Genomic DNA, 26,266 nt, shown 5'->3' with positions numbered 1-26,266 from the left:
ACCTTGCAGGTTGGCCCCCATTTCATGTAGTTGTTAATGTTATTGTTATTCCCCTAACGTTTCTACTCTATTATCCTTTCAGCATCTTTGTTTTCCAAAGTGGGCAATTGCATTTTGCCATTTCAACGCGTTTTAATAATGGGCCAATTGTCCTTAAATTGCAAAGCGTGGCTGCTGCTGATGTTGCTGCTAAGAGTTGGCTAATGGTCAAGTCCTGTTTCAGGTTTTGTGCTCCCAACTGCTGCTTGCAGCTGGTCTCAAGCCAAAAACTTGGTCCGTGTGCTTGTTTAATGTGCACGTAATTGAAATGCATTTACAATTGAATTATAAACAGAACAAACAAATGCACAAAAGACACAAACTCACACACACACACACACACACACACTCACATGCATTTACATAAATTCACACTTTTGCCTTGAAGGAGAAGAAGAACAAGTGGCGTAGGGAGGGAGGAGAATACTGCCAAAGTATGTACTATAACAATAAAAGCCATGGCAGCTTTGTTGAAAACTTTCAGCAACAGCAGCTGAGCTCAAAACTCGTTGGCTCTGTCTCTCTCTGGCTGTGCTCCTCTTGAGTTCCTTTCAACCGGACTAGACCAGACCAGACCAGACCAAAGTAAAGTTGCAATCAAATCAAGCGTTCCCCAGAAACGCTTCATACATGGATTTCCCTCTGACTCTTCTCGCTCTCACATTCTGCGTGTCTGTGTGTGTTTGCGGAGCAGAGTACTCAGGTTACTATGGTCACGTCGGCCATTTTTGACTGTATCTGTCTTTGGGGATAATGCACTGAGAGCCAAAAGCAATACAAAAAAAAAAAACACAAACATAAAAAGTATGGATGCCATGCTTTAAAATTGATTTGAAATCGTAAAGAAATTTTCGACTTTTCCTAGCTTGCCAAAAAAACACACAAAATTTTTGCTGCAGTGTGTCTAACTTGTTTGAATCGTCAATGGGATTTTTGCAATGTTGAAACTTTCTGACAGCTGATTTCAATAACTAATATGCAACATTTTGCTATCTGCCACACCCGAATCCCCGACTCAGCCCACTAAACCAGTGACCCAACGTCCTTACCGTCTCTTATTCGCTTATACTCTAATTGCCATGTCAGAATCTCTGATTGCCCAGTTGGCCATACAGAGTGAGAGAGAGGGAGAGACCAACCAGAGGAATGCTGTCGCATTGTTGACAGGCTCTTCTCATATGCACACACACACACACACACAAACACAGCTGGAGATCCTTCTAAACACACACATACACAGAGAGGAGACACACACATAAAGTCAGGTGGAAGAAATCAGGCCGAAAATTCAATGTTTCTCTCTTTCTATCTCTATCAACTGTTGTCTCTTCTAATCGTTTTTTGTCTCCTCTTAAGTGGCTTAATGATTTTTGTTTCATTTAGATTGAGTAATTTTAACTAAATGTCTATGGCTTTAGATTTCTTTTGACCATAAAATATATAGTATAACGTCTATAGTATATATATTTACGTATATATGTATATGTATATATGTATGTATATGGGCATTGTAGTATGCAATTTCCATTGTTTTTGTTGCAATTGACATTAATTTGATTTATTTATGGGCTCAAGGTGCAAGTGCTTTTGGCAATTGCATTTAAATTAACAAATCTAATGAGGTTTTCTTTGCCCTGCATAACGCTATGAGTGTGTGTGTGTGTGTGCCTGTCCGTCCAGGTGCTCTTAATGAAAATGTTGTTTAAATTGTGAACGAAATTAATGTTCTTGAATTAGGTTTTGGTTGTGTATTTCGACATGACAGAAACTATTTGTATATTTTGTAAATTAAACTCATTTTGAACTTCAAGTTTAAATGTTGGATTCAGAAAACGTTCCACACATACATTACATATTGAATTATTAAAGAAGAGCAAACAATGGCAACAGATCTTTATAAAATCGATAATTTATTGCAAGTTCTCGACTGAAAGGCATCGAAACGGAAAATTTGTATTTAAATTTCATGTAATTAGCCATCGAAATTTGTATATTTCTTATGACTTCTTGAGTGCTTTTTCATCTCAAATCGATTTTAATTGAGTTTATTTTCTAAAACTATCTTTAACTAGACTTTAACTGGCATTTAATGTTCAATTTTTTGCTTGTCCCAGTGTCACATATAAAGCAACTTTTATACAACATATATATTTTTAGAGTTAGTTGGTATTTTGTTTTTATTTTGGTTGTTTTTTGTTTTTCCAACAATTTCCATTTTGGTAAAGTCTTCATTCTGTAGCTTTTAGTCCATTTTATATTTTCCTTGTTACCTAATTCATATTCATTTATTGTGTTCTCAGGTTATCCTATCTCTCTAACCGACTGCAACAGGGAACTCTACTACCATCAACTGGTCCCCTTCCCCTTCCCCTCTCTCTTTGCCCCTTATTCCATCCATCCATCCACCCACCTTGGGGCCGACTACTTTCTGGTGCTTGCTCTGAGCCAGTAACTGGCATATCCGTTGCTTTATTACATTTCGTTTAGTTTTTGGCCAACTGACCACTTTTTTGTGGTTACTTTGGGTGTGTGTGTGTGTGTGTGTGTCTTAGTTGTTCGGACTTTGCGGTTGGTTTGGTCACTAGCGCGGTATTTTGCTTACATCAGAAAAAAAATGCATATACATACATATATAGAAAGAGGGGAAACCTCGTCTCCAATCCTTTTGACTTGAAATGAATTTACTAACCGAGTTTTGTTTTGAAGGGGGGGGAGCATAGAGAGAACTGGAACTGGAAAATGTTGCACCATTTGACCATAAATAATATAATAAAATAACTAACACAGGTCAGGAAACTATTGCATACTTTATGCCATCCAGACGGGCATTTCCCAGTATGTGGTCTAATATTTTTATAAACAAATTGGTTTTTTGCATCGTTTCGAAACTCCAAAAGAGAAAGAGAAGGCGGGTATGGTTACTCCCTTTCGCGCTCTCTCTTTCTCTCTCTGTGTCAGTCTTTCTCTCACTCTCTGTGTCTTTTTCTATATAGTTTGCGGTTTTTATACACTGCTTTTCTATTTCTCCCTAACGTGTTTGCTCCCCTTTCTTCATTTTCATTCGTTTTTTTTTTTTTGGCTGTGTCACTTTAATTACTTTGTTCTTCTTGCTCCTCCTCCTCTCTCTGTAAAGACGGGCGCAGATTTTCAACCCTGTTGCATTTGACAGGCCAACAAAAAAAAAAAAAAAAAAAAAAAAGGATAAAAAACCAAAAACAACAACAGCAAGTGGTCGCAATTCGTTGAAAGGCAACTCAACTCTCAACTCGGCTCGTTATTTATGGGTAACAAACAACAAAAAAAAAAAACCCCCGCCCCCCAAAAAAAGCCAAAAAAGATGAGAGCGGGAAAATAACTCGTGAAAACTCGAACTGAAAAATGGGCTGAAATGTGTAAAAACCTGGCCAAAACTCCGCTTACCCAACTCAGTTGCTTTGTTTGTCATTGCATTACTTTGACTGTTAAGACCCCCCGTGCTGGAGTTTAGTATTGCAGTTCGACCCTTTTTTTTTGTTTTTGTTTTTGGTTTTGGCCAACTCAGTTGTAGTGCTGCTCCTGCTGCTGTTGCTTTCCCAATATTTGTCGCTTTAGGGCATTAAAACAAACGTTTCCCATTGCGTTTAGGTTTGCCTTTTGCTTTGGTTTTTTTGGCGTGTGCACGTCTCACATGCACTTTTGCTACTGCCACTACAGTACACCAAAACCAGCACAGCACACACACACACACACATTCTCACAGCTCAGAAAATTCCTGAGCGCAAAACGCGAAAATCACTGCCCGAAAAATAAAGCGCAACAAGAGGGAAAATTTTGATTGCAAAGGGAGAAAAAGTGCATACACTTTAGGTTTTTTTTTTCTCTTGTTTTTCTGGGGGAAGCAAGGGGAGGAGCAAGTGGGGAATTGTTTTTAGCCATTTTCAGCTTTTCCGTTTTTGAGCGGTTCACATTGCTGTGTGGCAATTAAAGGTGGCTTAGGATCATATCAGACTAGTAAACCTATCAGAAAATGTTCTAATACGGTAGGCAACATGAAAAAAATTCTGCCAATCGATTATCCGAAGATAATGGACAAGAAAGTTCTAATGGTTTTCTCACTACTTATGGGTCTGAAATGACAAGAAAGAGCGTGGAAATAGAACGATGGAAAAGTAGACAACCGCAAAGAACGGCTTAACCAAGAACAAAAAGAAAATGCTTTTCCGCATGCAAACAGAAATTCGAAACAGAGAAAAGCAGAGAACAGCTAAATGGGTGCAAGGAAGGAAGCTTAAATTTCTTTTCAATTGAAAGTTAGCCACAATTAAATACATATGTTTAGACAATGGAAATATATTTATTCCTTTAAATAAATTAGCATACATATATGGATAGTAACTCTCCATAGTAACTACAAATTAACCAAGTTAAGGCTAGTTGAGTACTTTTTTCGTTTTTTTTTTTGTCAAAATTAAAAATTTTGAATTTCAAACGAACGAATCTCTATTTGAAATTACTCTACTCGTCCCCCTCATAATACTACATACATAGTGGAATAGTAGCTGGCATTTTCATTTGAATTGCCAGCCGAAACGAAACTCACAACTCAACTGTGTGAATGTGTGTGTGTGTGCGTGTGTGTAAAAAGGGACAATGCTGGTTTTAACTTTAATATAGCGACTATTCCAAGTCCAACCTACTGGCAGCAACGCGATTTTCAAACTCACCCACTCCTTCTTCCTGGTATTGCCATTCTACATACACACACACACACACAGTCACACACTCTAAACAACAGCATCGCATCAACAGGAATAGCAAAAGCAACAGCAGTTCACCATATATTGGCGACCACTTTTTCGTCCACCCTCTCAGCAGTCCATGTCAGAGAAATCCGTATCCACATTCTCACTCAGTCGGTTGGTGCCCGGTTATAGCCCGTCCGCCGTGTATGTCCATCTGTCCGTCTGTTTGGTTGTGTACTTGATTTTTGGGCAAAGCGGCAAATAACATTTTTGTTTGGCTTTGACGTTGTTGCAATTGCAAACGGTTATTCCATTTGCTTGACAAATATACGACGATGACGATGCGCGCATGAGGCTGAGGATGAGAAGGATGATGAAGATGATGATGATGACGCCGGCGACGGCGTGGACGATCGAAAGGAGAGTGGAAACATTTAGAGAAGTTAGGAGAAGTGGCAGCAGGCGACACAGGGAAGAGTGGGGACGGTGACGGGGGAAGTGCCGGATAAAAGGGTGAAAGGAAAGTCGAAACTTTTAGCGGGAATTATGCGCAATTTTTGTTTGGCTGCAGTTGAGAGTGGTCTAGGTTTTTATGAGTACGTGCCTGTGTGTGTGTGTGTGTGTGTGTGCTGTGGTGTGGTGTATGTTCGTTCTGCTGTGCTGTGTTGTGTGTTTGTGAAAGCGGCTTTTAAGCAGTTTGCCATATACATTTCATAGCATACTTTTTTGAGTTTGCCCGCTATGCCACTCTTTTCGCTTCTTTCACTGCTTCAAAGCAATCAACATTAAACGGTATGATAAAGCGGATTTTCTGTTTGTTTTTGCAATTGAAAAAAAAAAAGAAATAACGTTTTAACGATTTTCGCCAGAGAAGGAGCTTTGGGGTTAGCAATTAGCAAAGTCTATTGATAAGAAAATACGTCAGTTTGCATGACTGGTTCCTTTCGCACAAAATACAACATAAAAAGAAAAACCATATTGATTGAAGACTCACACTCACACACACACGCCGTTTGAAATGTTAAAAGAACAAGAACACAAACCAAATTAAAGAACTTCACCCGCTGCCTTCGGTCAACAATTCGAATTCAAGTTGAAACGAAAACTTCATTTCAAAAAAAAATAACAATTTCTTCAACTTTGATCAATTTAATTTTGAAACTAAGTAAAAATTTTGAAAAAATAAGTACTATTTATTCAGATTGCTTTACAACTTTTTGGTTAAATGTTAATTGAATAAATTTATGTAGCACTTTTGGTTTGAGTGAGTGAGGGAAAAGTGGTGGAGGTAAAAATGTTTTTGGCCAAATTTGGCCACTTGAAGCTTGTTAGCGCTTCCTGCATTCGGTATAAAATGGCATTCGGTCAGTGCTAATGGTTGGATTAAGCACTTAAAAGGGGTTAAGGACTAAGCCAACCATTCAGCTCAGTCAGCCAACCAACCAAAAGCCCAAACGCCAACCTCTTGGCTTTCATTTTGTGAAATGCCAACCTCTTGTAATTCTTTTACCCCAACTGCCCCCTAATTTTCTTTAGTTTTTATTTTTTGGGAGGCACTTTACTCTTATATGGACTTTAAAACAATTTAAATTTTTCAGGCTTGTTCTTTTTCGGATTCATTTGGAAGTTTTATTTTTTCTTTTAGTATTTTTATTTTTTGAGTGTGTGTGTGTGTGTGTGTGCTTGGGGTTTTGCTTTTCTTTCTTTTTTTTTTTTTTTGCATTTGCTGCACCACTATTAAATTTTTAAGTGCCAAGCAGTAACCGCAAGGCCCGCAAACACCACACAAGGCAGCAAACAGCACTCCACTTTCGTCTACCCCCAAATGGTACCACTAACCACCAGCACCTCCTCCGCCAGTCACCATGACCATCACCCGAAGGCACTAGTACCTACACAACTCCACAACCCCCTTCTCGTCCCCCGTTCCCACCCAAACAGCAGGCACCACCTCAGGCACCATCATCATCATCCCAATGCTGCTTTCTCCACTAATAATTCATTATAAAAGTCAGTGCTTTGGTTTGGTTTTTGCGTTTTGCTGTGACGCGAATTCGCCTTTTGCCACGCCTTCGTTTTCTTACCCTATGTTACAATTCAAGTCCCCTATACTCATTTCTTGTACAATTTCGAGCTTATGTCGTGACAAACTGCACACATATGTGACCCGTAAAGAGAGGGTCTGGACGAACGGACCGACAAAACCGGTTACCCAAGGCCTGGGGAATATGGCAAGTGAGATGTCTAAGTGTATGTGCATTTGTGTGCGTGTGTGTATGTCTGTGAGTGAGTGTTTTGGTGTTCATGTTTATGGCACACGGATTTCTGCACAAAACTCGAGACTTAAGAAGAAAAAAAAAGGGGACACAATATAGATGATGGCAAAAAGTATTCCAACAAAGAATTTCACCTAAAACGGGAATCAAAAATGAAAAAAAATTATAATGCCATTATTATAATAATAGATCTTTTTATGCAAGAACTCTATTTTTTTGGCCATAATCAAAACTCCTTTATCACAAATTTTGTTATTCCTTCCAATTCCAAAAGGTTTAATTAGTATTTGAAAAGTTTTAATTATTAAAAAAAAGATACTAAAAATCTTTAGGATCTCTTTTTAGCTCTGTCTCTCTCTCACTCCCTCTCTCTAAGTCTTGTTGAATTTTCTGATACAAAAGACAAATGATAAGAAAGTGAATTGAAATTGTTTGCAAGAACTTCATATTATTATTATAAGGAAATTGCAATGGCTATTCCGTTGTTCTCTTGGTTTACATTATACACATATGTACATACACATACATACATACATATACATATATGTATATACATATATCTACATCTAGTAAACCCTCCTTGTAAGTGTTGAAAATTACTGTCGACTTGACTTGTTGCCTTTTTGTTCATTTTTTCTGCTCTTTATTTGCAACAAGAACAATAACAACAACAACAACAACAGCAACAACACCAACAATAACAACAATTACTATTTATATGCAAGTGAATGTGTATGTTGAAAGTTATTATGAGGTTCCATGTTGCTGGCAGTTGAAGAGGAACACAGGGACCAAGAGCCCATTAATGGGCAAAATTACTGTTTACAAGGAGACCCCCCTTACCACCACCCCATTAGTTTCTACTCCTCGTATGGCTGACTCTCGAAAACTCCTCACCAAAACTCCATTTCCAACTCTCGAGTGCAAGTTTCGTGTTAAAATAATAAACACATAGCAAAAATTGTAGCGCCATGTGTTCCAAAAAAAAAAAAAAGAAAAGGGGGACAAGGGTAGCCTACCCCCCATCCCTCCTTGTTGCTGGGGCTTGGGGGTAAGGCATATAATTCCATTACAGAACTACTTCCCCGACTCCCCGACTCCTCGACCGCTACTACATAAATTATATTAAAAGCAATATTTCTGCTTCGAACTCAAAGTTCACACGGACAAAGTTTTTTTTTTTTTTGCTGTGAAATTATTTTCAACTTCATTTTTTTTTTTTTTTTTTTTGCATTTTAAATTGCCAGACAGCAAAATGCCGTGGCAAGTTTAAACAATTACCACAACAACTACAGCAACAGCAACAGAAACAGCAACAACAACAACAACAACAACAAATATGAAATTATTATAATGACAATTAGTGTTAATTGTCACTTGTTGTGCTTAGAAGAAGAAGCAGAAATTTGCATTTTAAATGAGATTCTGGGTAATTTTTTGTTGTTGTTGTTTCAACTTTTTTTTTGTCCATATTATTTGTTCTAATTTACGCCCATTTTGTTTTTTTTTTTCTAAGCATGTTGTTGTTGTTGTTGTTGTGCCATTATGTTGGTGTAATTTGTAGCCAAAAGCGAATGATAAAATTATAAATTATAATTACTCAATTATTTCTTCTTCTTCTTCTTTGCAAATCAAAGTTTTTGGCACATTAATTTTAATGTTGAATAGAAGATGGAAATGTCTTCATTTCATTTTGAACATTCGAACATTTTATTGAAAAGGCACTCAAAAAGTTTTCATTACCCAGTAATTGAAAGAAGACGTAGAGGGGAGGGAGAAAGAAGGCTAACGCCGCCCCCTTTTTTGTTGGTATGTATACTTCACATACAAGGCTGACCATTGTAAATGAACTTGATAATGATAATATGACTCTCTCCCTTGCTCCCCCCCTTTTGTCTGGGGTAATCCAAAGACGTCTTTTAATTCCAGGAAACTGAAGAGTTTCGGTTATTTCTTCTCCCCCACCCTACCCACTCTACGTAACCGTTTCTTATTTGGTTGATGGATGCAATGAAGGATGTCTGAAGTAACAAAGTAAAGGAGTAAAGGGAGTGAGGGAAGGGCTTCGTGTTTAATGACAATTTTGTGTAAGATTTTATGAGCAGACTATTTTTGAGAATGAAAAAGTTTTTTTTGGGTTTGAAAATTTGTGCGTCTATAAAAGATTTTAATGATTAGCCAGTGGGCGTTTGGGGCAATTCAGTGGATAGAGGACTGAAACAGAGAGAAAGAAATTTAATTAACGCTTCTTCTCTGTCGCGTTTCTATCGCATTGTTTTTGATCAAATAAATTGAAAGACATTCATTACAAATGCAGATGGTTAAATACGGGACGCCTTTACAACACACACACACACACACACACAGAGAGACAGTTGATAAACAATTGAATTATATATTTCTATCTATTTATATTGAACTTTTATTTCTATACAATTGCCTGATGAGGTTAATCGCAAATGTTGTTAGATACGCATTCCATATGGTTTGTTCTTGCTTGCCTGCTTATTTATCCCCTTTTTGTTGTTGTTCTTGTTGCTGTAATTCGATTTTAATCAAAGTTTTTCAGGCCACTTCAAAGTGCAGTGAAGCCGAACGTATGGTTTTTCCTAAGCCGCTCAAGTGGCATAATCAACCCCTTTGCCTCTCGTCTGACCCCTTCAAAATTTCCCTCACTCCCCGCTGAGTCCAATGCAGAACGAACAAACAAAAAAAGGCGCAAAAGAAAAGTAAGGCAAAATAAACTTAAACATTGCCTGCATTTTTAATATACAAAAAATATCCTATTCTATCTAAGCTTATGATAATACCAAAGCCAAAACCCATAGGCAACTCTATGGCATCGACTATGGGATACCCTAACTGATTTTCACTTACCATCTAACATTGTCTAAAGTCATTTTCTAGGAGCTCATCATTTGTTTTGAGGCTAATCAAGTTTTTGGTTTTAGTTTTCAATTGAGTTTTAATTTGATTAGCAGCTTCTGGCATAGCCGTTGAACGTTTTCTTTTAGGGTGTTAAAAATGGTGGGGAAAAAAAACTCCTATTTTAAATAACTTGCCAGGATTCGAGGAATTTTTTATGCCACCCTTCACCGCCTCAGGACCTTTCAAGTTGGCAGTGTTCAATTAACCGTAACTAAAGTTGCGTCAATAAATTTTCGTTCTAAATTTTTTCGTGTATTTTTTTCCATTTTTCCTGCTTCCTGTGTTCAACCCTTGGCATATGTGACGCATTAGCTAAAAATGCGTATGAAGGGCGAAAGAATAAAGTTCAAAGTTTTTTCCATAAATATGTATGTATGTATGTGTAAATCTACCTATAAATATATATGTGTGTGTATATATATATTTATTTTTATAATTAATTGTATCAGCCAGGAAATTGGCCATGCGAGCAGCAGCAGCATGCAACCCTTCTTTTTCCCTCCCTCTCTCTCTCTCTCTTTTCCTCTTCTTGTTGCTCATGTTCTTTTTTTGCTACTTTTCGTTGGCTTTATAAATAAATAAATAAAATAAAATACAGCAAAAAAAAAAAAAAGAAAAGAGACGAGAAAAACCGACTGCGGTTGTCTAAGGGAGCGAGGGTGGTTGACGGTTGACGGGGTGTGGGGGAGGGGTGGCATTTCAAACCGCAAAAACGTCAACCACAATATAAAAATTACAGACGATGAAAAATATCAATCGATGTGGGTTCATTTGTGTGTAATGAACATTAATGAAGCGCAAAGAGCGTGACTAATAACGAAATTACCAATTTGGCCAAAAAAAAAAAAAAGAAATTGAAAAGAGACAGCCAGACAGTCAGAGAAAACTGAAAGCCAGACAGACAGACGGACAGAGACACAGGGTGACGTCAGTTGTCCTCCGTTGGTCACCCACCAAATGCAGAAAACGAAACCTGAAGTAACGACCTAAAAGTCCCATCCATGACTATGCTTCAGTCTCTATACCCTTTCCAAGTACATAAGTTTTAAAGGAAAGGGGCATCAATTGGGCAGTTAAGTTAAGTGACTAAGGAGAGAAGTTTCCGATTAGATTTTTGGGTACATTGCAAACTTCTTGCCAGGACAAATATGCCCTTTGCGTTTATTTGATTTGATGTAGAAAGGGTAAGAAAGCGGGGAAATTCAGCTCGTAATAATAAAATGCGCATAAACCATAAAATGCCATTAAGTGAGTCGTTTCAATTTTCTGATTTTTCGCATTTCGGAGGATTTTATTTCTCTTTTTTTTTTTTTTGCATAAAAGACAAAATGAAAAGCAAAGTTAAAAGGCAAAGCTAAGTATAAAAAAAAAAAAAATATTAAAACTTTTCAAATTGTTCCATTTTTGTTTAATGTTTTTTCGCCTTATCGATGTCACAAAAGTATCCAATCCAATCCTACGTACATTTTGTTTGTTTTCTTAATCACATCAACTATTTAGTAATTTCTCTATTTTCATAGTTTTTAATTAAGTTTTCTATGGTCTATTTGCATTTGCTCTTCGCGTAACCCCCTCCACCGCAAATCTCTTGTAATCCTTGAACAATTTTTGCTTTAATTGCACAATTGCCGCTCATTAAACTTAATGCAAGGTAAGGCATAGGACCGAGTGTTGGAGGGTCGTTGAAGGGGGGTTGGTTCTCTTCGAGGGGTTGGTAAAAACGCAAACAATTAATAAATTTTTAAGTGCATTGCAAATTATGCCCCTCCGTCGACCTCAAGTCCTGGCCAAACCCCAAAGACCAAACCAAACCAGAAGCAGCAAATGCTTTTGCACACAATACATTATTAATTTAACCGAAACCCCCCAAAACCCACCGACAGTCTGCCTTACGCCTTACCCTACATAGTTACCACCACCTAACCCACCCTGCACTCCTTCCACTCCTTCCTCTCCTTTTGGCTGTCTTCCTCAACGCACAACAAACGGCGCTTAATTTGCCAAATGGTTCCTGCCTTCGTTTCTGTTACTGCTTTTCCTTTTCCGACGAAAAAAAAAAAAAAAAACTGCAAGTTGTAGTTTTTTGTGAGTGAAGAAGACGAAAGAGAAGCGAAATATTAAACGCGCGAATGGGCAAAAGATGCAAAAATACCTTGGACCAAGATGAAAATCGCTAACAAAAATGAAAAAAAAAAAAGAGTAAAGTACAATATTGAAATACGTTACACAAACTTTTCCAACGGTTCGACTACAATATTGCCCTAAGAACTTCACAATTAACACATAGAGAAATTTTACTCTATCTTGGCCAAATCAAACTATTAACAAATAGGGATAAGGCGTGATTAATGTTAATAGTTTTTGGTTAACTAATAATTAAATAAGAAAATAATAATTATATGTTATGAAACTAATTCTTGTTTAGTTTCAGCCAGATATACTTTGTGTCCTAGTTGGTTTTTCTCCCTTTTCTCTCTCTCTATCTCTCTCTGAAATAGTAACAACTTGAGCTCCTTTTCAACTCGCGCTAATGCTGATTTTGCTGCTTCTTCTGTGAGTAAATTGAAGCGGCAAACTTAAACAAACCGAAAAGGAGAGAGAAGAGATGGAGTACACGCACGGGAAACGGAGGTTCGGTTGGGTTGGGTTCGGTTCGGTCCGGTCCGGTCCCGGACTATGAACAGAAAATTCATTAAAACTTTGTATTGTGCTCGAAAACAACCTTCTAACACAACAACAACAACAACTAAAACTCTCTTCACTTCTCTTCCAACCAACAACTAGCTCATTTCGAACTAATTTGTCTAGGCGATTTAGCCAAAAAGATTTTTTCGGGTTTTCCTTTCTTTTTTGTTGTTGTTGTTGTGTGTGTGTGTGTGTGTGTGTGGGTGGGTGTGGAACTATGTGTCGTTGATGACGCGACAAAATCCAATTAATACGCCAGACAAATAAAATACTTCCTTTCCCTCTTCTCCTCTTGTGAGTGTGTTTTTTTTTTCTTTTTGTTTTGCTTAAGGTGGGGTGCGGGGGGCGGGGGGCTATAGAGATAGAGAAAACCGTTTAGATAAAGCAATAACCAAATGTGTCTACGAACAAACACACGCGACTCTGCATAATTTTTTCGCCCTTTTTGCAATGGCAAACTTCTGTGGATCACTATATCTTAATATTGTATATATGTATGTATGTACATATGTATGAGGAGGATGGCTCTTCTAGTGTCGCCATGTCCTTTCGATTGAGTGAGTGTGTGTCTGTGTGTGTGTATGTATTTGTGCGAGCCTCACTTGTTTGTTTAAGTTAAGCAGAAAGTTTTCTTTAAGATTTACGCTTAAGTTTTACGTGATAAAACTTTTATCACTATGACTTTTTCGTTGCCTTTGCCAGTTCGCTTTCATTGAGGGTATTGTGGTTTTGATAGAGTGCTTAAGGACACCCAAAACAGTAACAGGAAGTGTCAATACATACACACACACACACACACACACACGCAGAAAATGAGAGAAAGAGAAAGCTTATGGATTAGACTCAAGGAAAGGGAGGATATTATTGCAATTGGTTTGCACACATATGGCCAGAAAGACCAGAATAGTTAATTATATATCTGCAATATGTTGTATCGATGGATATGGCTAATATTGGTGCAGAAAACTTTTTTGCTCCCCTTCCACGAAAATTCAAGCTATTTTTGAGCAGTGTATGTCGGTTGCTAGCAATGGCAAGTTAATTTTCTATCAAATTGCACAACTTTCCGACCCTCTCCCACTTTCTCTTGTCTCACACGATATCATTTTGTATGCTTTAGCTTTAGCACACACTTTTGTGTTTATATTTGTTTAAGGTTATTGCGTCAACTTGTACAACTCATCCTCATTCTCATCCTGATTCTCATTGTGTTGTAGTTCACAATCTTTGCCACTAGCATGGGGCATAAGGCTGCGGATTAGGGTAACGTGGGGCGGATGGGGGTGCATGAAATGATGGCGGCAAAGTACGTGCCCCCCTTGACAATCACTTTAGTACTTTGATGGCAGTCGCTTATATCATCAGAACAACAACAACAACAACACCACCATAGATGAAACTCTTGGAAGAAAGTTTTTATTAACATAAATTATGAGACGACACCCAAACACATACACACACAGACACTGGCACAGACACAGTTCAGCTCAGACTCCGAAACTAACTCTCATATAACAGTCAAAGTAGAGAAGAGTGCATAAATTTCACTTGACGCAAGTAAAGAGGGAATACTAAAGGAGAAGCATATTGTGGCAGAGCGTGGACGGGGACGGGGAAGTAAAAAACTTTGGCCAATATATCTATTAAACGTTTTGACTTACCGTTATGGCAATGTCATGACTGCCATCGCATGTGTCCAACTTCCGGCGGAAACGTAATACAGTATGTGTGGCATTCTCATAGCCCATCATCAGCATATAATCCTGTGAGGGATCCACAACCGGTTCGGGGTCACCATTGCGTGTAACATGACGATCCTGTAAAAAGATAAAGATAGAATACATTTTAAGTTAAAGAGGCATGGAAAAGGCATTCACAATTCACAATTCAATTCATCAATGATGAAAAATGTTCTTGGCAAATATTTCATTTACAACATTCTTTCGTCCCGGTTTTTTTTTTTCTCCTTCTTTTCTTTCGGGGCATATTTTCATGTCATTAAGTAAGTTGTTGTTGTTGCTGTTGTTCTTTTGACTGGAGGACACACCAACCACAGGCGTTCACAACTCTCAACTCAATGTCCTCCTTTTCCAAACGCCCAACTCACATGTGCATAACTTTTACTGAGCATGTGGGTGAAGTTTTTGGCATTTTTCTACTTGAAGCAGTGAAAACGGGATAGAGAAGAAGAGATATTGAGAAATAGAGAGCGAGAGAGAGAGAGACGTTTTTTTTTTCTTATCTTTTTTTGTAAAATAATTTAAATTTTCGTCAAAGTTGTAAGGCCTTGACTCGATCTGTCTACTCTTCATTCCCCTGACTCACACTCCCTCTCTCTCTCCTTCCCTTCCTTTTACTGTTTTGACAGAGTTACCAAGTTAAAGTTGAGTAGTTTTGGGCCATGAATCGAAAATAAAACCACTTTAGTACCCACTCTCAATCAAAATTTCAAGCATTTTCGATCACAACATACATATTAGAATATTAATAGCCAAAAGGATGAAAAGTTTGAGTAAAAAAGCGATTGTAAAGATAATTTGATTTTGTTAACGTAATATTTATATCGAATAGTGGGTGAGGTTTATTTACTTGATTTCCAAGTGAGCAACTAAACTCACACAAAATATTCAGATTGTTTGAAATCCCTTTTGCATCTAATTAAGAGTTTTCTATCTTTTAAGAATCGTGTCCAAGTAGATCATCCTAGCCTCTTTATAGGTATATGACAATAAGTAACGAATAGTTCATCATTTTTGTCTTCGTTTGAACGTTGTTTGCTTTAAAAACCCAAAACTTTGTCCCCAGCATTTCAGGGGTTTTTTTTTTTGGTATATATTTTTAGTCTTGTTTTTGTCGGTTTTTTGTTTTTTATTTTTTTGTGAACTTTCTTCTTCGATTCTTTTGCACATGTTGTTGGCCAGCCTTCGTCAACACAGACGCCAGATGTCTAGGACTCATGGATGGATGTGTGTGGGTGCATGTAAATTCTTATACATATAACAACATGACCCTATACCAATATCTACCCATCCTCATTCCCGCACCTCTTAACCCCACCATATCCAACTACTTCCATATACACATCACCCAACCACCCCATTCCACATGCCGCCTATGTAGGCGTTGGGGCATGTTCTTCCTACCACTTCTGTTCTCTGTGTTGTGATTCGCTTCGCATATTGGCAGTTGACTGCAAATGGGCGTTATGTTTGGCATCCTTTTTTGGTCCAAGGACTCCACTAAGAGGGGAACGTTGAAAACTTGAACTGGCAAAAATTTTGATGATGTTGCGAAAAGTCAAGAGTGAGAAGACCTTGCTTGGGCAGCAAACAGAGACAGACAGAGAGTGCGAGAAGTAGGAGAAACGGTATGGAAAATGGATGAATGGATGGATGGATGAAAAGATAGATATACTGACAGAACCCCAACCCCTGCATCCATCCCCTACCATCTTGTCTGACCCCTTCCTTGACATTCCCGCAAACCCTTGATACCGTAATTGAAGCTGATGGAATTTTTGAGTAGTTTTCTATGTAGATATTTCAAAAATTTTATTGATTTAATTATTTGCCAATTCTACATCAACTCCAGAGCCATTCGCCGCCACCCCCCACAACCACCCACCTCTGCCCATCCTCAATGCCACTTGAAAAAGTGCATTTTATTTATATTGACTGAGAAAGTGGTATTAGAGAGAGAGCGAAAGAGAGAGATTGAGCTTGGGTCGAGGGAGGGCGTAAGGTGGTAAAGTTTTATTGCATTTGGTTTGGCTCATTCGATATACTTTTTTTTATATTCCTTCTTTTTTTTTTTTTTTTGTTTTGTGTGCTGGTTGGTTAGAAAAGTGGCTTTTAGTAACTGTAATCAACTGTGTGGCTTCTATGCCATCTATTTGTGGTTGAAAATTTTTGTGCGTATTATGCATGGAAATTCAATTGATTATGGCCAGGATAGGCAGCAATTTTTTGGTTTGCCATAAACTAAAATGCAATAAAAGCGGCGACGATGCTTTGGCAGCTGTCTTTCTATCAATTTACAACTAAAACATTTTTATACCCTTGCAAAAAGGGTATATTAATTTTGGTCAGAAGTGTGCAACGCATAGAACGAAGCATCTCCGACCATACAAAGTATATATATTCTTGATCAGCACGACGAGACGAGTTCAACTAGCCATGTCCGTCCGTCCGTCCGTCCGTCCGTCCGTCCGTCCGTCCGTCCGTCCGTCCGTCTGGATCAACGCAAACTCCTCCTAGACCGTAAGAGCTACAGAGCTGAAATTTTGCACGTAGGCTTGTATATACTGCAGGCGTTGTATATCTCGGATTCAGCCGGATCGGACCACTATATCATATAGCTCCCATACAAACCCCAAAGTCACGAACAGTGACTTTTCTCAATAACTTCGTTATTTTCTATGCTATTATCGTTAAACTTAATATTAGAGAGTTTACTTTGCCTATAAGCGACTATGCCAAATTTGATCAAGATCGGGTGACTATATCATATAGCTCCCATACAAACGGCCAAGTCACGAACAGTGACTTTCTCAATAACTTCGTTATTTTCTGAGCTGTTGTCGTGAAACTTAATATTATAGAGTTTACTACGCCTATAAGCGACTATGCCAAATTTGATCAAGATCAGGTGACTATATCATATAGCTCCCATAGGAACGATTGGTCGAAAACAGTGACTTTTGTAAATAACTTCGTTACTTTTAACGCGATTGCTTTTAAATTAAACATTTCCTAATTTAATATATATGTTAATGACTGTGCCGAATTTGATAAAGATCGGGTGACTATATCATATAGCTCCCATAGGAACGATCGGTGGAAAACAGTGACTTTGATCAATATCTTCGTCATTTCCTATGATTGTAGGCCTTTCTTTCTCAAGCTTAAGCCTTTTTAGATAAAACGTTCTTCCACATTGATGGCTAGGTAAGGATAGAGTTACCAAAAAAGTTGCAAGGGTATACAAACTTTGACGCGGTCGAAGTTAGCCCCGGCCCTCTGGTTACTAATCACTTCACACAGTTTTTGTGTGTGATGTTAAAAAAAGTTCAATAAAATGTTATTCAAAATATTTGTAAATCGACAGAAATTGCAACTTTTTTACATTAAATACTGCAAAAAGTGGTGAAATTTAGATTATGCATTATCAAACATTCGACTTCAAATTTGAAAGATATTCAATTCATTTCATTTGTCATTTTCCTGTGCCTGCTGATTATGCCACTTAACAATCCACTAGATCATTCTTCCTTTCATTTTTTCTGCTTTTTTTTTTTTGTGTAGTTTGAGCTATTCATCCATTAAATAGCGTGTTCCATCATTGTTTAGAAACAGAAACAGCATCATAAAGCACCCACAGCTGTTGGTCAAGTTGTAGATGCGTTTGTGGTGGCAGCAACCACCAACCACCAAGCAACCATCAACCACCCACTCATCCAGGCAGCTACATTTTGATTTATTTTAGTTAATGTTCTATCTTTTATCACACTTAACACGAGCTCAAAAGCTTGGCTAATGTTAAGTTTCCCAGGCTATCAAAAAACACAAAAAGAACAAGTTTACTCTCCCAGCGTTTCCATCATCTAATTACAACGGAAATTTTCGAAATATACACACACACACACACCTATACGAGGGAGACAGAGAGAACGAGACGCACACCTGAGGCTGTTGCAATTAATTTGCCCCAATTTATATCATCCTCCATCTCACTTTATTTCTCTTTCTCTCACACTCTGCGTGTTGTGCTGGTTGTTGGCATTACATGCCAGCATTTCATTAATCATATCACATGCTGCGCCATTTGCCATTTTAGTTAGCTAATTAAAAGTTTTCCTTTTTTTCAGCTTTGTTTTTGTTGCTTCTCATTATGGTATTTTCTGTTTGTTTATTTGTGTATCGCATAAATTTTATATCTATTTTGTAGAAATTTATAATTTTTTTTGGGGTACAGAATCATTCTGCATTTGTCGTTGTTTCTGCGCTTCTTGCCCTCTGCCTCTCCCAGTCCCTGTCTCTGTCTCTCGTTGACTGTCATGTAGTTTAATCTACAAACGCATAATTCAAGATCGCATGAGCAGAGTTCCTCTTCCCGTTTGTTACTGAGTCTATAGTACATAGTATTTTTTGACTGTTTTGCACAGTTTCCCTTTTAATTTAACATTATCTACCGCTCACACACACACACACACACGAACAAACACACACATATATACCTTGACATGTCCCAACCTTATCGCTGAAAAAAAAGGAGAAACGAAAGAGGGGGCAAAAGAGACGGCCAACTGACGGAAATTAAAAATACGCGCTGCAATGTTGCAAGCACCCAACACGACGTTATCAAAATCTGCGTGTGCGTGGGCCAAGGGTAGGGGGGGTGGGGGTTCAAAAGTGGAATGAGGGTGCTATGTATGGGTGCTGCTGCTGGTGGTTGATGCCAACGACTAAGGGTCGTTGGGGGTAATTATGCAAAAAGGAAAGGCGCATAAATTTGCAATATTCTCAGGGAGCTGCCGCTGCTGCTCCTCTGCCAAATGCCAACGACGTTTAAAATTGCTTACAACTTGGTTGCCTTTTTTCTCATCTACTTCTTCTTCTTCTTCTGCTTTTTTTTTATGTGTGCAGGAAAAATGTCGTCTTGAGAAAAAAAAAAAAAACCAACAAAAATTGAAGGAAGGGCATAGCAGTAGAGTCTTCAAATTGAATCAGTTTTCTATGAGCGCTCAAATGTATGCTACGAAAAACGTATATGATCATGTGACATACATACACATATATTTGCGTGTTGGCTTTTGCCCTAAAAAGTATGCTACTATTTAGCTAGATTTTTGTTAGGGGCCATTACAGGAGGAAAAACTTTTTGATAGAGCATTCATTTTTCAGCTTTATATATGAGGCGAGAATGTTGGCTCATTTTTACTTTCTTTTTAAGTTGCATGCCACGACACTTGGCCCTTTCTGCTTGTCGTTGGCGACGTAGCCGCCGTTGTCGTTGTCGGTGTCGTCGGGAGTCCTCAACGCGTTGTCGTCGCCTTCCTCCTCGTTGCCGTTGTCAACGCACACGTTTTTTTAATTGCTGGAAATTTTATCACACCTTCATGGTTCGCAGGACTCGTAAATTGTAATCCTTGCGTTGAGATGCGTTGCGCAGCTCACTTTTTCTTTGGCTCCGCCATTGGCCTTTGCGCTGCTGCTTGCTGCTGCTGCTGCTGTTGTCATTAACGTCGCTGCCTCTTAAGCATTTAATAGCCTTGTCAAGACTTTAATGCCTTTTAGCTTGGCTCTTCTAATATGTATATATATACATATATAGATATATATATATATGGCTATGTGTGTGGAACGGCATAGCATGAGACAGTGAGTGGTTGGGTTGCGGGAGCGCTAAATCAATAAAAGCCAAGCAGAAAATTAAGCACCTTTCGAGCATTTCAGTTTGACGTTTTTTGTTTTTTCTCATTTTCGACATTGTGATTTTGCTTTGGTTCCTTTTGGCTGGTTGACTGCTGTTTGCCTTCCCGCAACGTGAAATTTAATAGGATTATGCAACATTGAAAGCAAAACAAACTTATGCAAAGCTCTGTCACTGCACTTACCCCCTACACATCATCAAGCATCTCCCCAATACCCAAACCCAAAACCCGTTCCCATCCTATCAGCATTCCTGCCCATCATCTCCCATCTCCTACAATGTACTCACTCATTTGAACCCTTTAGCATGAGCCTAATTGTCTTGATTTTCGCTTGATGAAAACTTTCCCAACACACACACACACACACATAGAAGAAAAGTAAAAGGAGACGAAGGCGGAGCAGTCAGTCAGTCGTCCGCCCAAGTTTTGTTACGCCAAAAACAAACTTTAGCAATTTATGATAATTCAACGTCAGCTGGGACAGTTCAGTCAAGTACATGAGTGGATGATGAGGATGCACAAGAAGAGCTCGAAGTATGTGTGTGTGCGAGAGTGATAGAGATGGCAAGTGATTGTTGGTATATGGAGAAGCGGCCGGTAGGCGGTAGAAGGGAGGCGGGGGTCAGGCAGTCAACCATCATCAACAACAAACTCAACTGAACTGAACTGAACTGACAGCTGGCTAGCAAAAAGGCTCAAGTGAAAAGCCTTAAAATATGCTCGCAGCACACATTAAACTTATTACCTCCCTCCACCCTCTTTCTACATCTTCAACGAAAACCAATGTTCCAATGCTCTCTATACACTACACACCCTTTCCTCTTCATTTCACTAATGCCCATTCTCCTCCCGTATTCGGCCCAAGCATTTTCGTGTACAGATTTTGCTTTATAAACCTCCATCATATATATAACAACAGCAAAAGGGTTGGTTGGTTCCTTGCTTCGGTGACTCCTTCTCGTATTCCTTTACTACACATATCACACAAATATCAAAATGTTAGCTATACTATATCTACATATACATATATATATACATATATATATATATATATATATTTAGAGCAAGCGAGAGAGAGTTGACTGGAAAGTTTCAAAGAAAGGATTTTGGACAGCTCTTATTTTTGATTTAGATGAAGTGAACTCCAGGGAATTGACAGCACAACAAACACACACACACACACACAGCAACAATAACAAATGGAAAATTGTTAAAAGGTGAGAACTGTAAATCAGCCATCGAATGATGTACGACTCTTGTCCATTTCAAAGAAAAATGAGAAAGAAGAAAAGAGTGTAAGAAAAAATAATATCTATTAGACGACAAATCGAAAATCGAAATATGCAAAAAGATTTAGGACTTAATGTAAACAAAGTTGATATATCTATGTATATACATTGATTTATTATCTGTTCAAGTATTCCAATATCTAGATTGCCCCTATTCTATGTTTCAATCATTATAGAAACCGCCCTCTCTTTTGCCAGGGTGCTATCTCTCGGCTTTCAAATATCTGTGCCATCTATTGCCATTTGCCAGTGCCAAAATTGTGTGCATCGTCTTAAGCCTCCCCTTCCTCGACAAGTCCTGCCCCTCCGCATATATGTATGTACACACACCGCATCAAGTTGGTGGCATTGTAAATTGTTTTCCTGTGCACACTGCCTTGTCCTTCCTATTCCTGCTACCCATTTCCGAGCCTGTGCTGCTGCTCTTGATGTATGTTAAAGGAGCTCTTGGGTTGTTGTGTCCTCCTCCTGCTACTACTTTAGATGCCACTATGCTTGTTTTGGCTTAGGAATTGATGGCGTCGACGTCGGAGCTGGAGTTGGAGCTGGAGTTAGAGTAGGAGTCGTCGAGTCGTTTGATGCCTTATGTACATTTGATTACGTATACGCTATGTTGCCTGCCCATTTGCCTATAACACGGAGTAGTGGTAGTGGTAGTGTGAGTGTGTGAAGCTGCCGGCAGCAGGCACAAGGAGCAAATGCTCCTCTGTGTATATGTCAGCGCCAAAAAGAGCGCGCCTTGGGGTAAAGCCATCAAGCTAGACACAGAACACAGCACAGAGGAGAATCCCTACCGAAAACCAAAAACGGTAAGCCCAAAATCTCATCTCAACTTCTCTTTCTTTCCCCGTTCTCTTTCTCTTTCTTTAGTCAACAATATCTAGCTAGGTTTCTCTATGTCAGTTTGTCTGCCTGTCTGTCTGTCTGTCTGCCTGGTGTTTCGTTTGATGATGATGATATTGGCATTGGCAGGCGAAACTTTAGTTTGCTTAAATTACCGCTGCAAGCAAGTATATCAATTAATATAGTTAAAGTGCCTTCAAGTGAGAGAAAGAGACACAGATGAGGACGGCGGCAATGGAAAGTAGGGGGAATGAACAGAAGTAGAAGATACTGCTGCCGGACAAAATGATTCGATATTTGCCAAGTTGCAATTGCTTGTCCAGGGTTGGCAAAAAGCAAGTGCGATGATTTCTGATGATTTTTTGTTTTGTTTTGTTTTTTCGTTTTGTCTTTTTGTTCGTTTCCATTCTCTAACGTTTTCCATTTGATTGGATGAAGACTTATCCAAGAAGAAAACTTTTGTGCGACAAAGTTTCTTGTAGCAGAAAATTCATTAACAATTTCAATTTAATTTGAAATGGTGTCCCTGGTTTTTAGCAAATTAAATCATCTCTCTCTCTGACCTTAGTCTATCGGTCTGTCTATATGTATGTCTGTCTTTCTGTCTCTCTGTATGTATGTATGTATGTATGTCTGTTTGTCCAATGCAAGGCACTTCAGTTTACCACTCCAACTCATCAACTCAATCTGAAAGTTTTGAAATGTTTACCCAACCCTCCGACCGATATCTTCAATCTATCTATATATATGTATGTATATATATTTTATATCTATGTGTTTGTGTGTGTGTGTGTGTGTGTGTGTGCGTGTGATTGTATGCTTTGTATGCAGACACTGCAAATTGCTAGTTAATATTTTATGAAAGCAAACAGCAACAAATTGTGCAATGCAATGCAACTTGGCCAAGTTCTTGGTCTTCTCTCAGTCGTCTAATCTCCCACCGCTCTTTCGACCATTGTAAACTTTTGCTGAGTTTTGGGTGGGCCAATTTTCCATTCATCTTCTCTATACATACATATATATGTACAAATACATATATAGTTGCTATCTGTTATTGCCATCTTTAACTGCAACACCAACAGCCCCTTCATCTTGATCCTCCTTCATTGTGAGCATTAAAAGCATTTTATTAAAATTGAAATTGCCCGCCGGACTTTAAGCTTTTATTTTAGATTAAATATCAATCACTTTGTCTACTCGTTTGCCAATTTATATTACAATGCGAATGACAGCAATTGAAATAAGTTGAAATCATTGTTGAATGGGTATAGTTATAATATATGTACGAGTATACACAATATTATTTATTATAACTGAAGTGTAGGACATTTACGATAGACTCTTTATATTATTGAGGATGGCATTAAAAATCTATAAATTAGGCCGAGCCCATTTGTCTGAAATGTCTGTATCTCGATCTCTCTCACTCTCTCTCTCTCTTTCTCACTCTCTATATAAATTACATATATGTAACTGTAAAATGTGCATTGATGCATTAAGCTGCGGCCTCTTATGTTTGCCACTGCCTCTGTGATGCCAATGATGAGGCTACTCACATAAAAAGTGGCCTATTAAAATGATTAAAAATATCTGAATGAATGAATAATGTTGCTGTTGTTGTTGTTGTTGTTGTTGTTTCTGTTGTCCATGCAGCTGCAAACAATCAAAATCAAAGAAGTTTTGGGTTATAATAGTGCATTGGCAGCAAACAGCAATGAGACAACGGCAAATAAAATGACATCCGGATTAATTGAAATGAACAGTGGCTACACCAAGTGCATGTACACGCCCATCATTTCAACACTGCTGCAAAAAGGGTTTGTAATTGAAAACTATTACAATGAAAGGATTATCACCTGACTGCAGGTGCATTTAAATCCAGTTAATTGCTAAGCACTAAACCAACGATAAGGAAACCCTTCATCTATGGAAAGTGTGACGACAAGTAACAAGGACATCAAGTAGAAAGTATTGGCTTACAACACAAATCACAGTCTGAAAGCTTTAAAATTAGCCCTAATCTAACTTTAAATATCCTTTGGAAATCTTCAAGCAAATCCCTTACAATTTACTTTGCTCAGCACTTGAATGTTTCATAAAAGATATAAACTCCCTCCAAATACATTTTTATTCATTTTCTAATTTCCGTATCTCTGATTCCAGTTTATTTTTTATTATTTTTGTTTATTCCTTTCGCTTTGCATTTTTTGATAATTTTGTCAAGTCAACTGGCTGGGTTTTTGGGCACTTGAAATCACAAATCTAACCCCTCTGGTTGTGTGTTGCTCATTTGAGAGTCACTGTTGCCGCAATCTCTGTCAGATTGAAGTTCCCCTTGAGGGACAGCCCTTGTGATTTTACCCATTTGCATTAAACAATTTTGGCTTGGACTGAGGCTGAAGCTGAGCTGGGCTGGGCAGGGCAGGGCAGGGACAAGCCATAAAGAAACAAGAGTAAGGAGCAACCCTTTTAACTAGTTTGCTCAATTAATGTCATGTACACAACCCACTTAGCTAGTCCCCACTGTAATTTCTCCCTTTTGCGTTGATGCCGCTGCGGCACCATCATCAATGTGACATACATATCAAAAAGGCAAATTCAATTAACAAACTTTGCACGTCACTCAAAATTAACTCTAGGGCGTTGAAGCGAATACATAACTCTCTCTCTCTCTCATTCTAACCATTGCGCTTAAACCCATGATGACAAATACCACAGAGCAAGAAAAAAAAAAAAAAAAACAACAAAATGAAACGAATAACAGAAAGAATTATGATGGAACAAACCAAAACCAAAAAAAAAAAAAAACGAAAAATGCAAGAGAGACTATTTTTATATCACTTTCAATTGTCCAGAGTGTGCCGCCCAAACGCTGTTGCCTTGGCCGGCTAAAGAGCCACGCCCATGCCGTTGATGATGATGATGGGGCTGATGCTGTTGCTGCTGCCGATGGTGGGTGGGTGTATGGGTGGTTGGTTGCCTGGTTGGTTGTCTCTGCTATATTTAAAGAGGGTGGGGCAGCACAAGCATAACGCATTATATAATAATGCGTTTTTATAGTAAAATGAAATTATAAAGAGACGAAAAATTGTATTTGTCATATTGTTAAGCTGACAGACGTCAGTTTTTCCATTTTTCCCTTGTGTTGTTTTTTTTTTTTTTTTGCTCCATGACACTATTGGGGTTGATATGCCCAGCAGCTGCATATATATATTTATACATATGTATATATAGCATATGCAAAATCTTAGGTTTTTTATAGTAACTTAAAATATATTTCAAAGAGTTTTTCTTGTGATAATCCCTTTCGTATGAGAACTGAGTTTAAGTTTAAGTTTATACGATATATACCTACTATATTCCTATTTAAAACCTTTAAGCTATATATTCTTAGAGAGTATTAACTAGTCGATCTTTGTGTGTGAAATAATCCATTCAGACTGTTTCATTTCTTATTTGTATATTGAAACCACTTTTTAAATGCGATATGTAACGGCTGCCATCGAAATCTGTTGAATGTAACTCAAAGACAGACAGTCGGAAGAGTCGGAAGACCCAAACTAAAAGCAAATTCAAATAAATTTAAAATCCCCTTGTGCATTTTTAGCTGTGTGTCTCTCTCTCACATAAGCTGTTGAGGCCTGAGTATGTGTGTGTGTGCTTTGGGCAAAAAAGGAAAGGGACCACCAATTCGTCGAGTCGAGAATACGTGTCGTTTAGCATAAAGGGGAGCGGGTAAAAGAAGGTGTAGACTGTCCGACCGACGTACCGTCTGGCTGACTGCCCTTAAGGGCTGCATTTATGACACTCCATTTGTCAAGCGAATGAATGTCGAAATGAAATGAAAGACCAGAAGAGATGCTTTGGCGGAAGGGTGGAGGAAAAGCGGGGATACTATGCGAATTCAATTGCGTTGATTTTGCGTTTTCCTTTCCTTTTCATATATATGTATGTATGTATATCTCCATCTCTGTCACACTTTCCCATACATACATATATCCGTTCGAAAAATTTCAACTTGGATTCAGAGTGTTTTGTTCAAAAATGTTTGCC

General features: G+C 38.3%; 1 protein-coding gene across 1 annotated transcript in view; it reads right to left on the bottom strand.

The window, feature by feature from the left end:
- The window catches only part of olf413 (DBH like monooxygenase olf413), a 150,344-nt gene that overhangs the window by 32,143 nt on the left and 91,935 nt on the right, over positions 1-26,266 (bottom strand). Inside the window, 1 exon segment of the mRNA XM_068286832.1 lies at positions 14,311-14,466. Within this exon segment, the coding sequence (XP_068142933.1) occupies positions 14,311-14,466 (156 nt within the window).

Source organism: Drosophila tropicalis, unplaced genomic scaffold (genome assembly GCF_018151085.1).
Source record: "Drosophila tropicalis isolate 14030-0801.00 unplaced genomic scaffold, ASM1815108v1 contig_463, whole genome shotgun sequence".
Taxonomy (NCBI): domain Eukaryota; kingdom Metazoa; phylum Arthropoda; class Insecta; order Diptera; family Drosophilidae; genus Drosophila; species Drosophila tropicalis.
The sequence above is the reverse complement of the archived record's forward strand: the minus strand, read 5'-3'. Positions and strand labels throughout refer to the sequence as shown.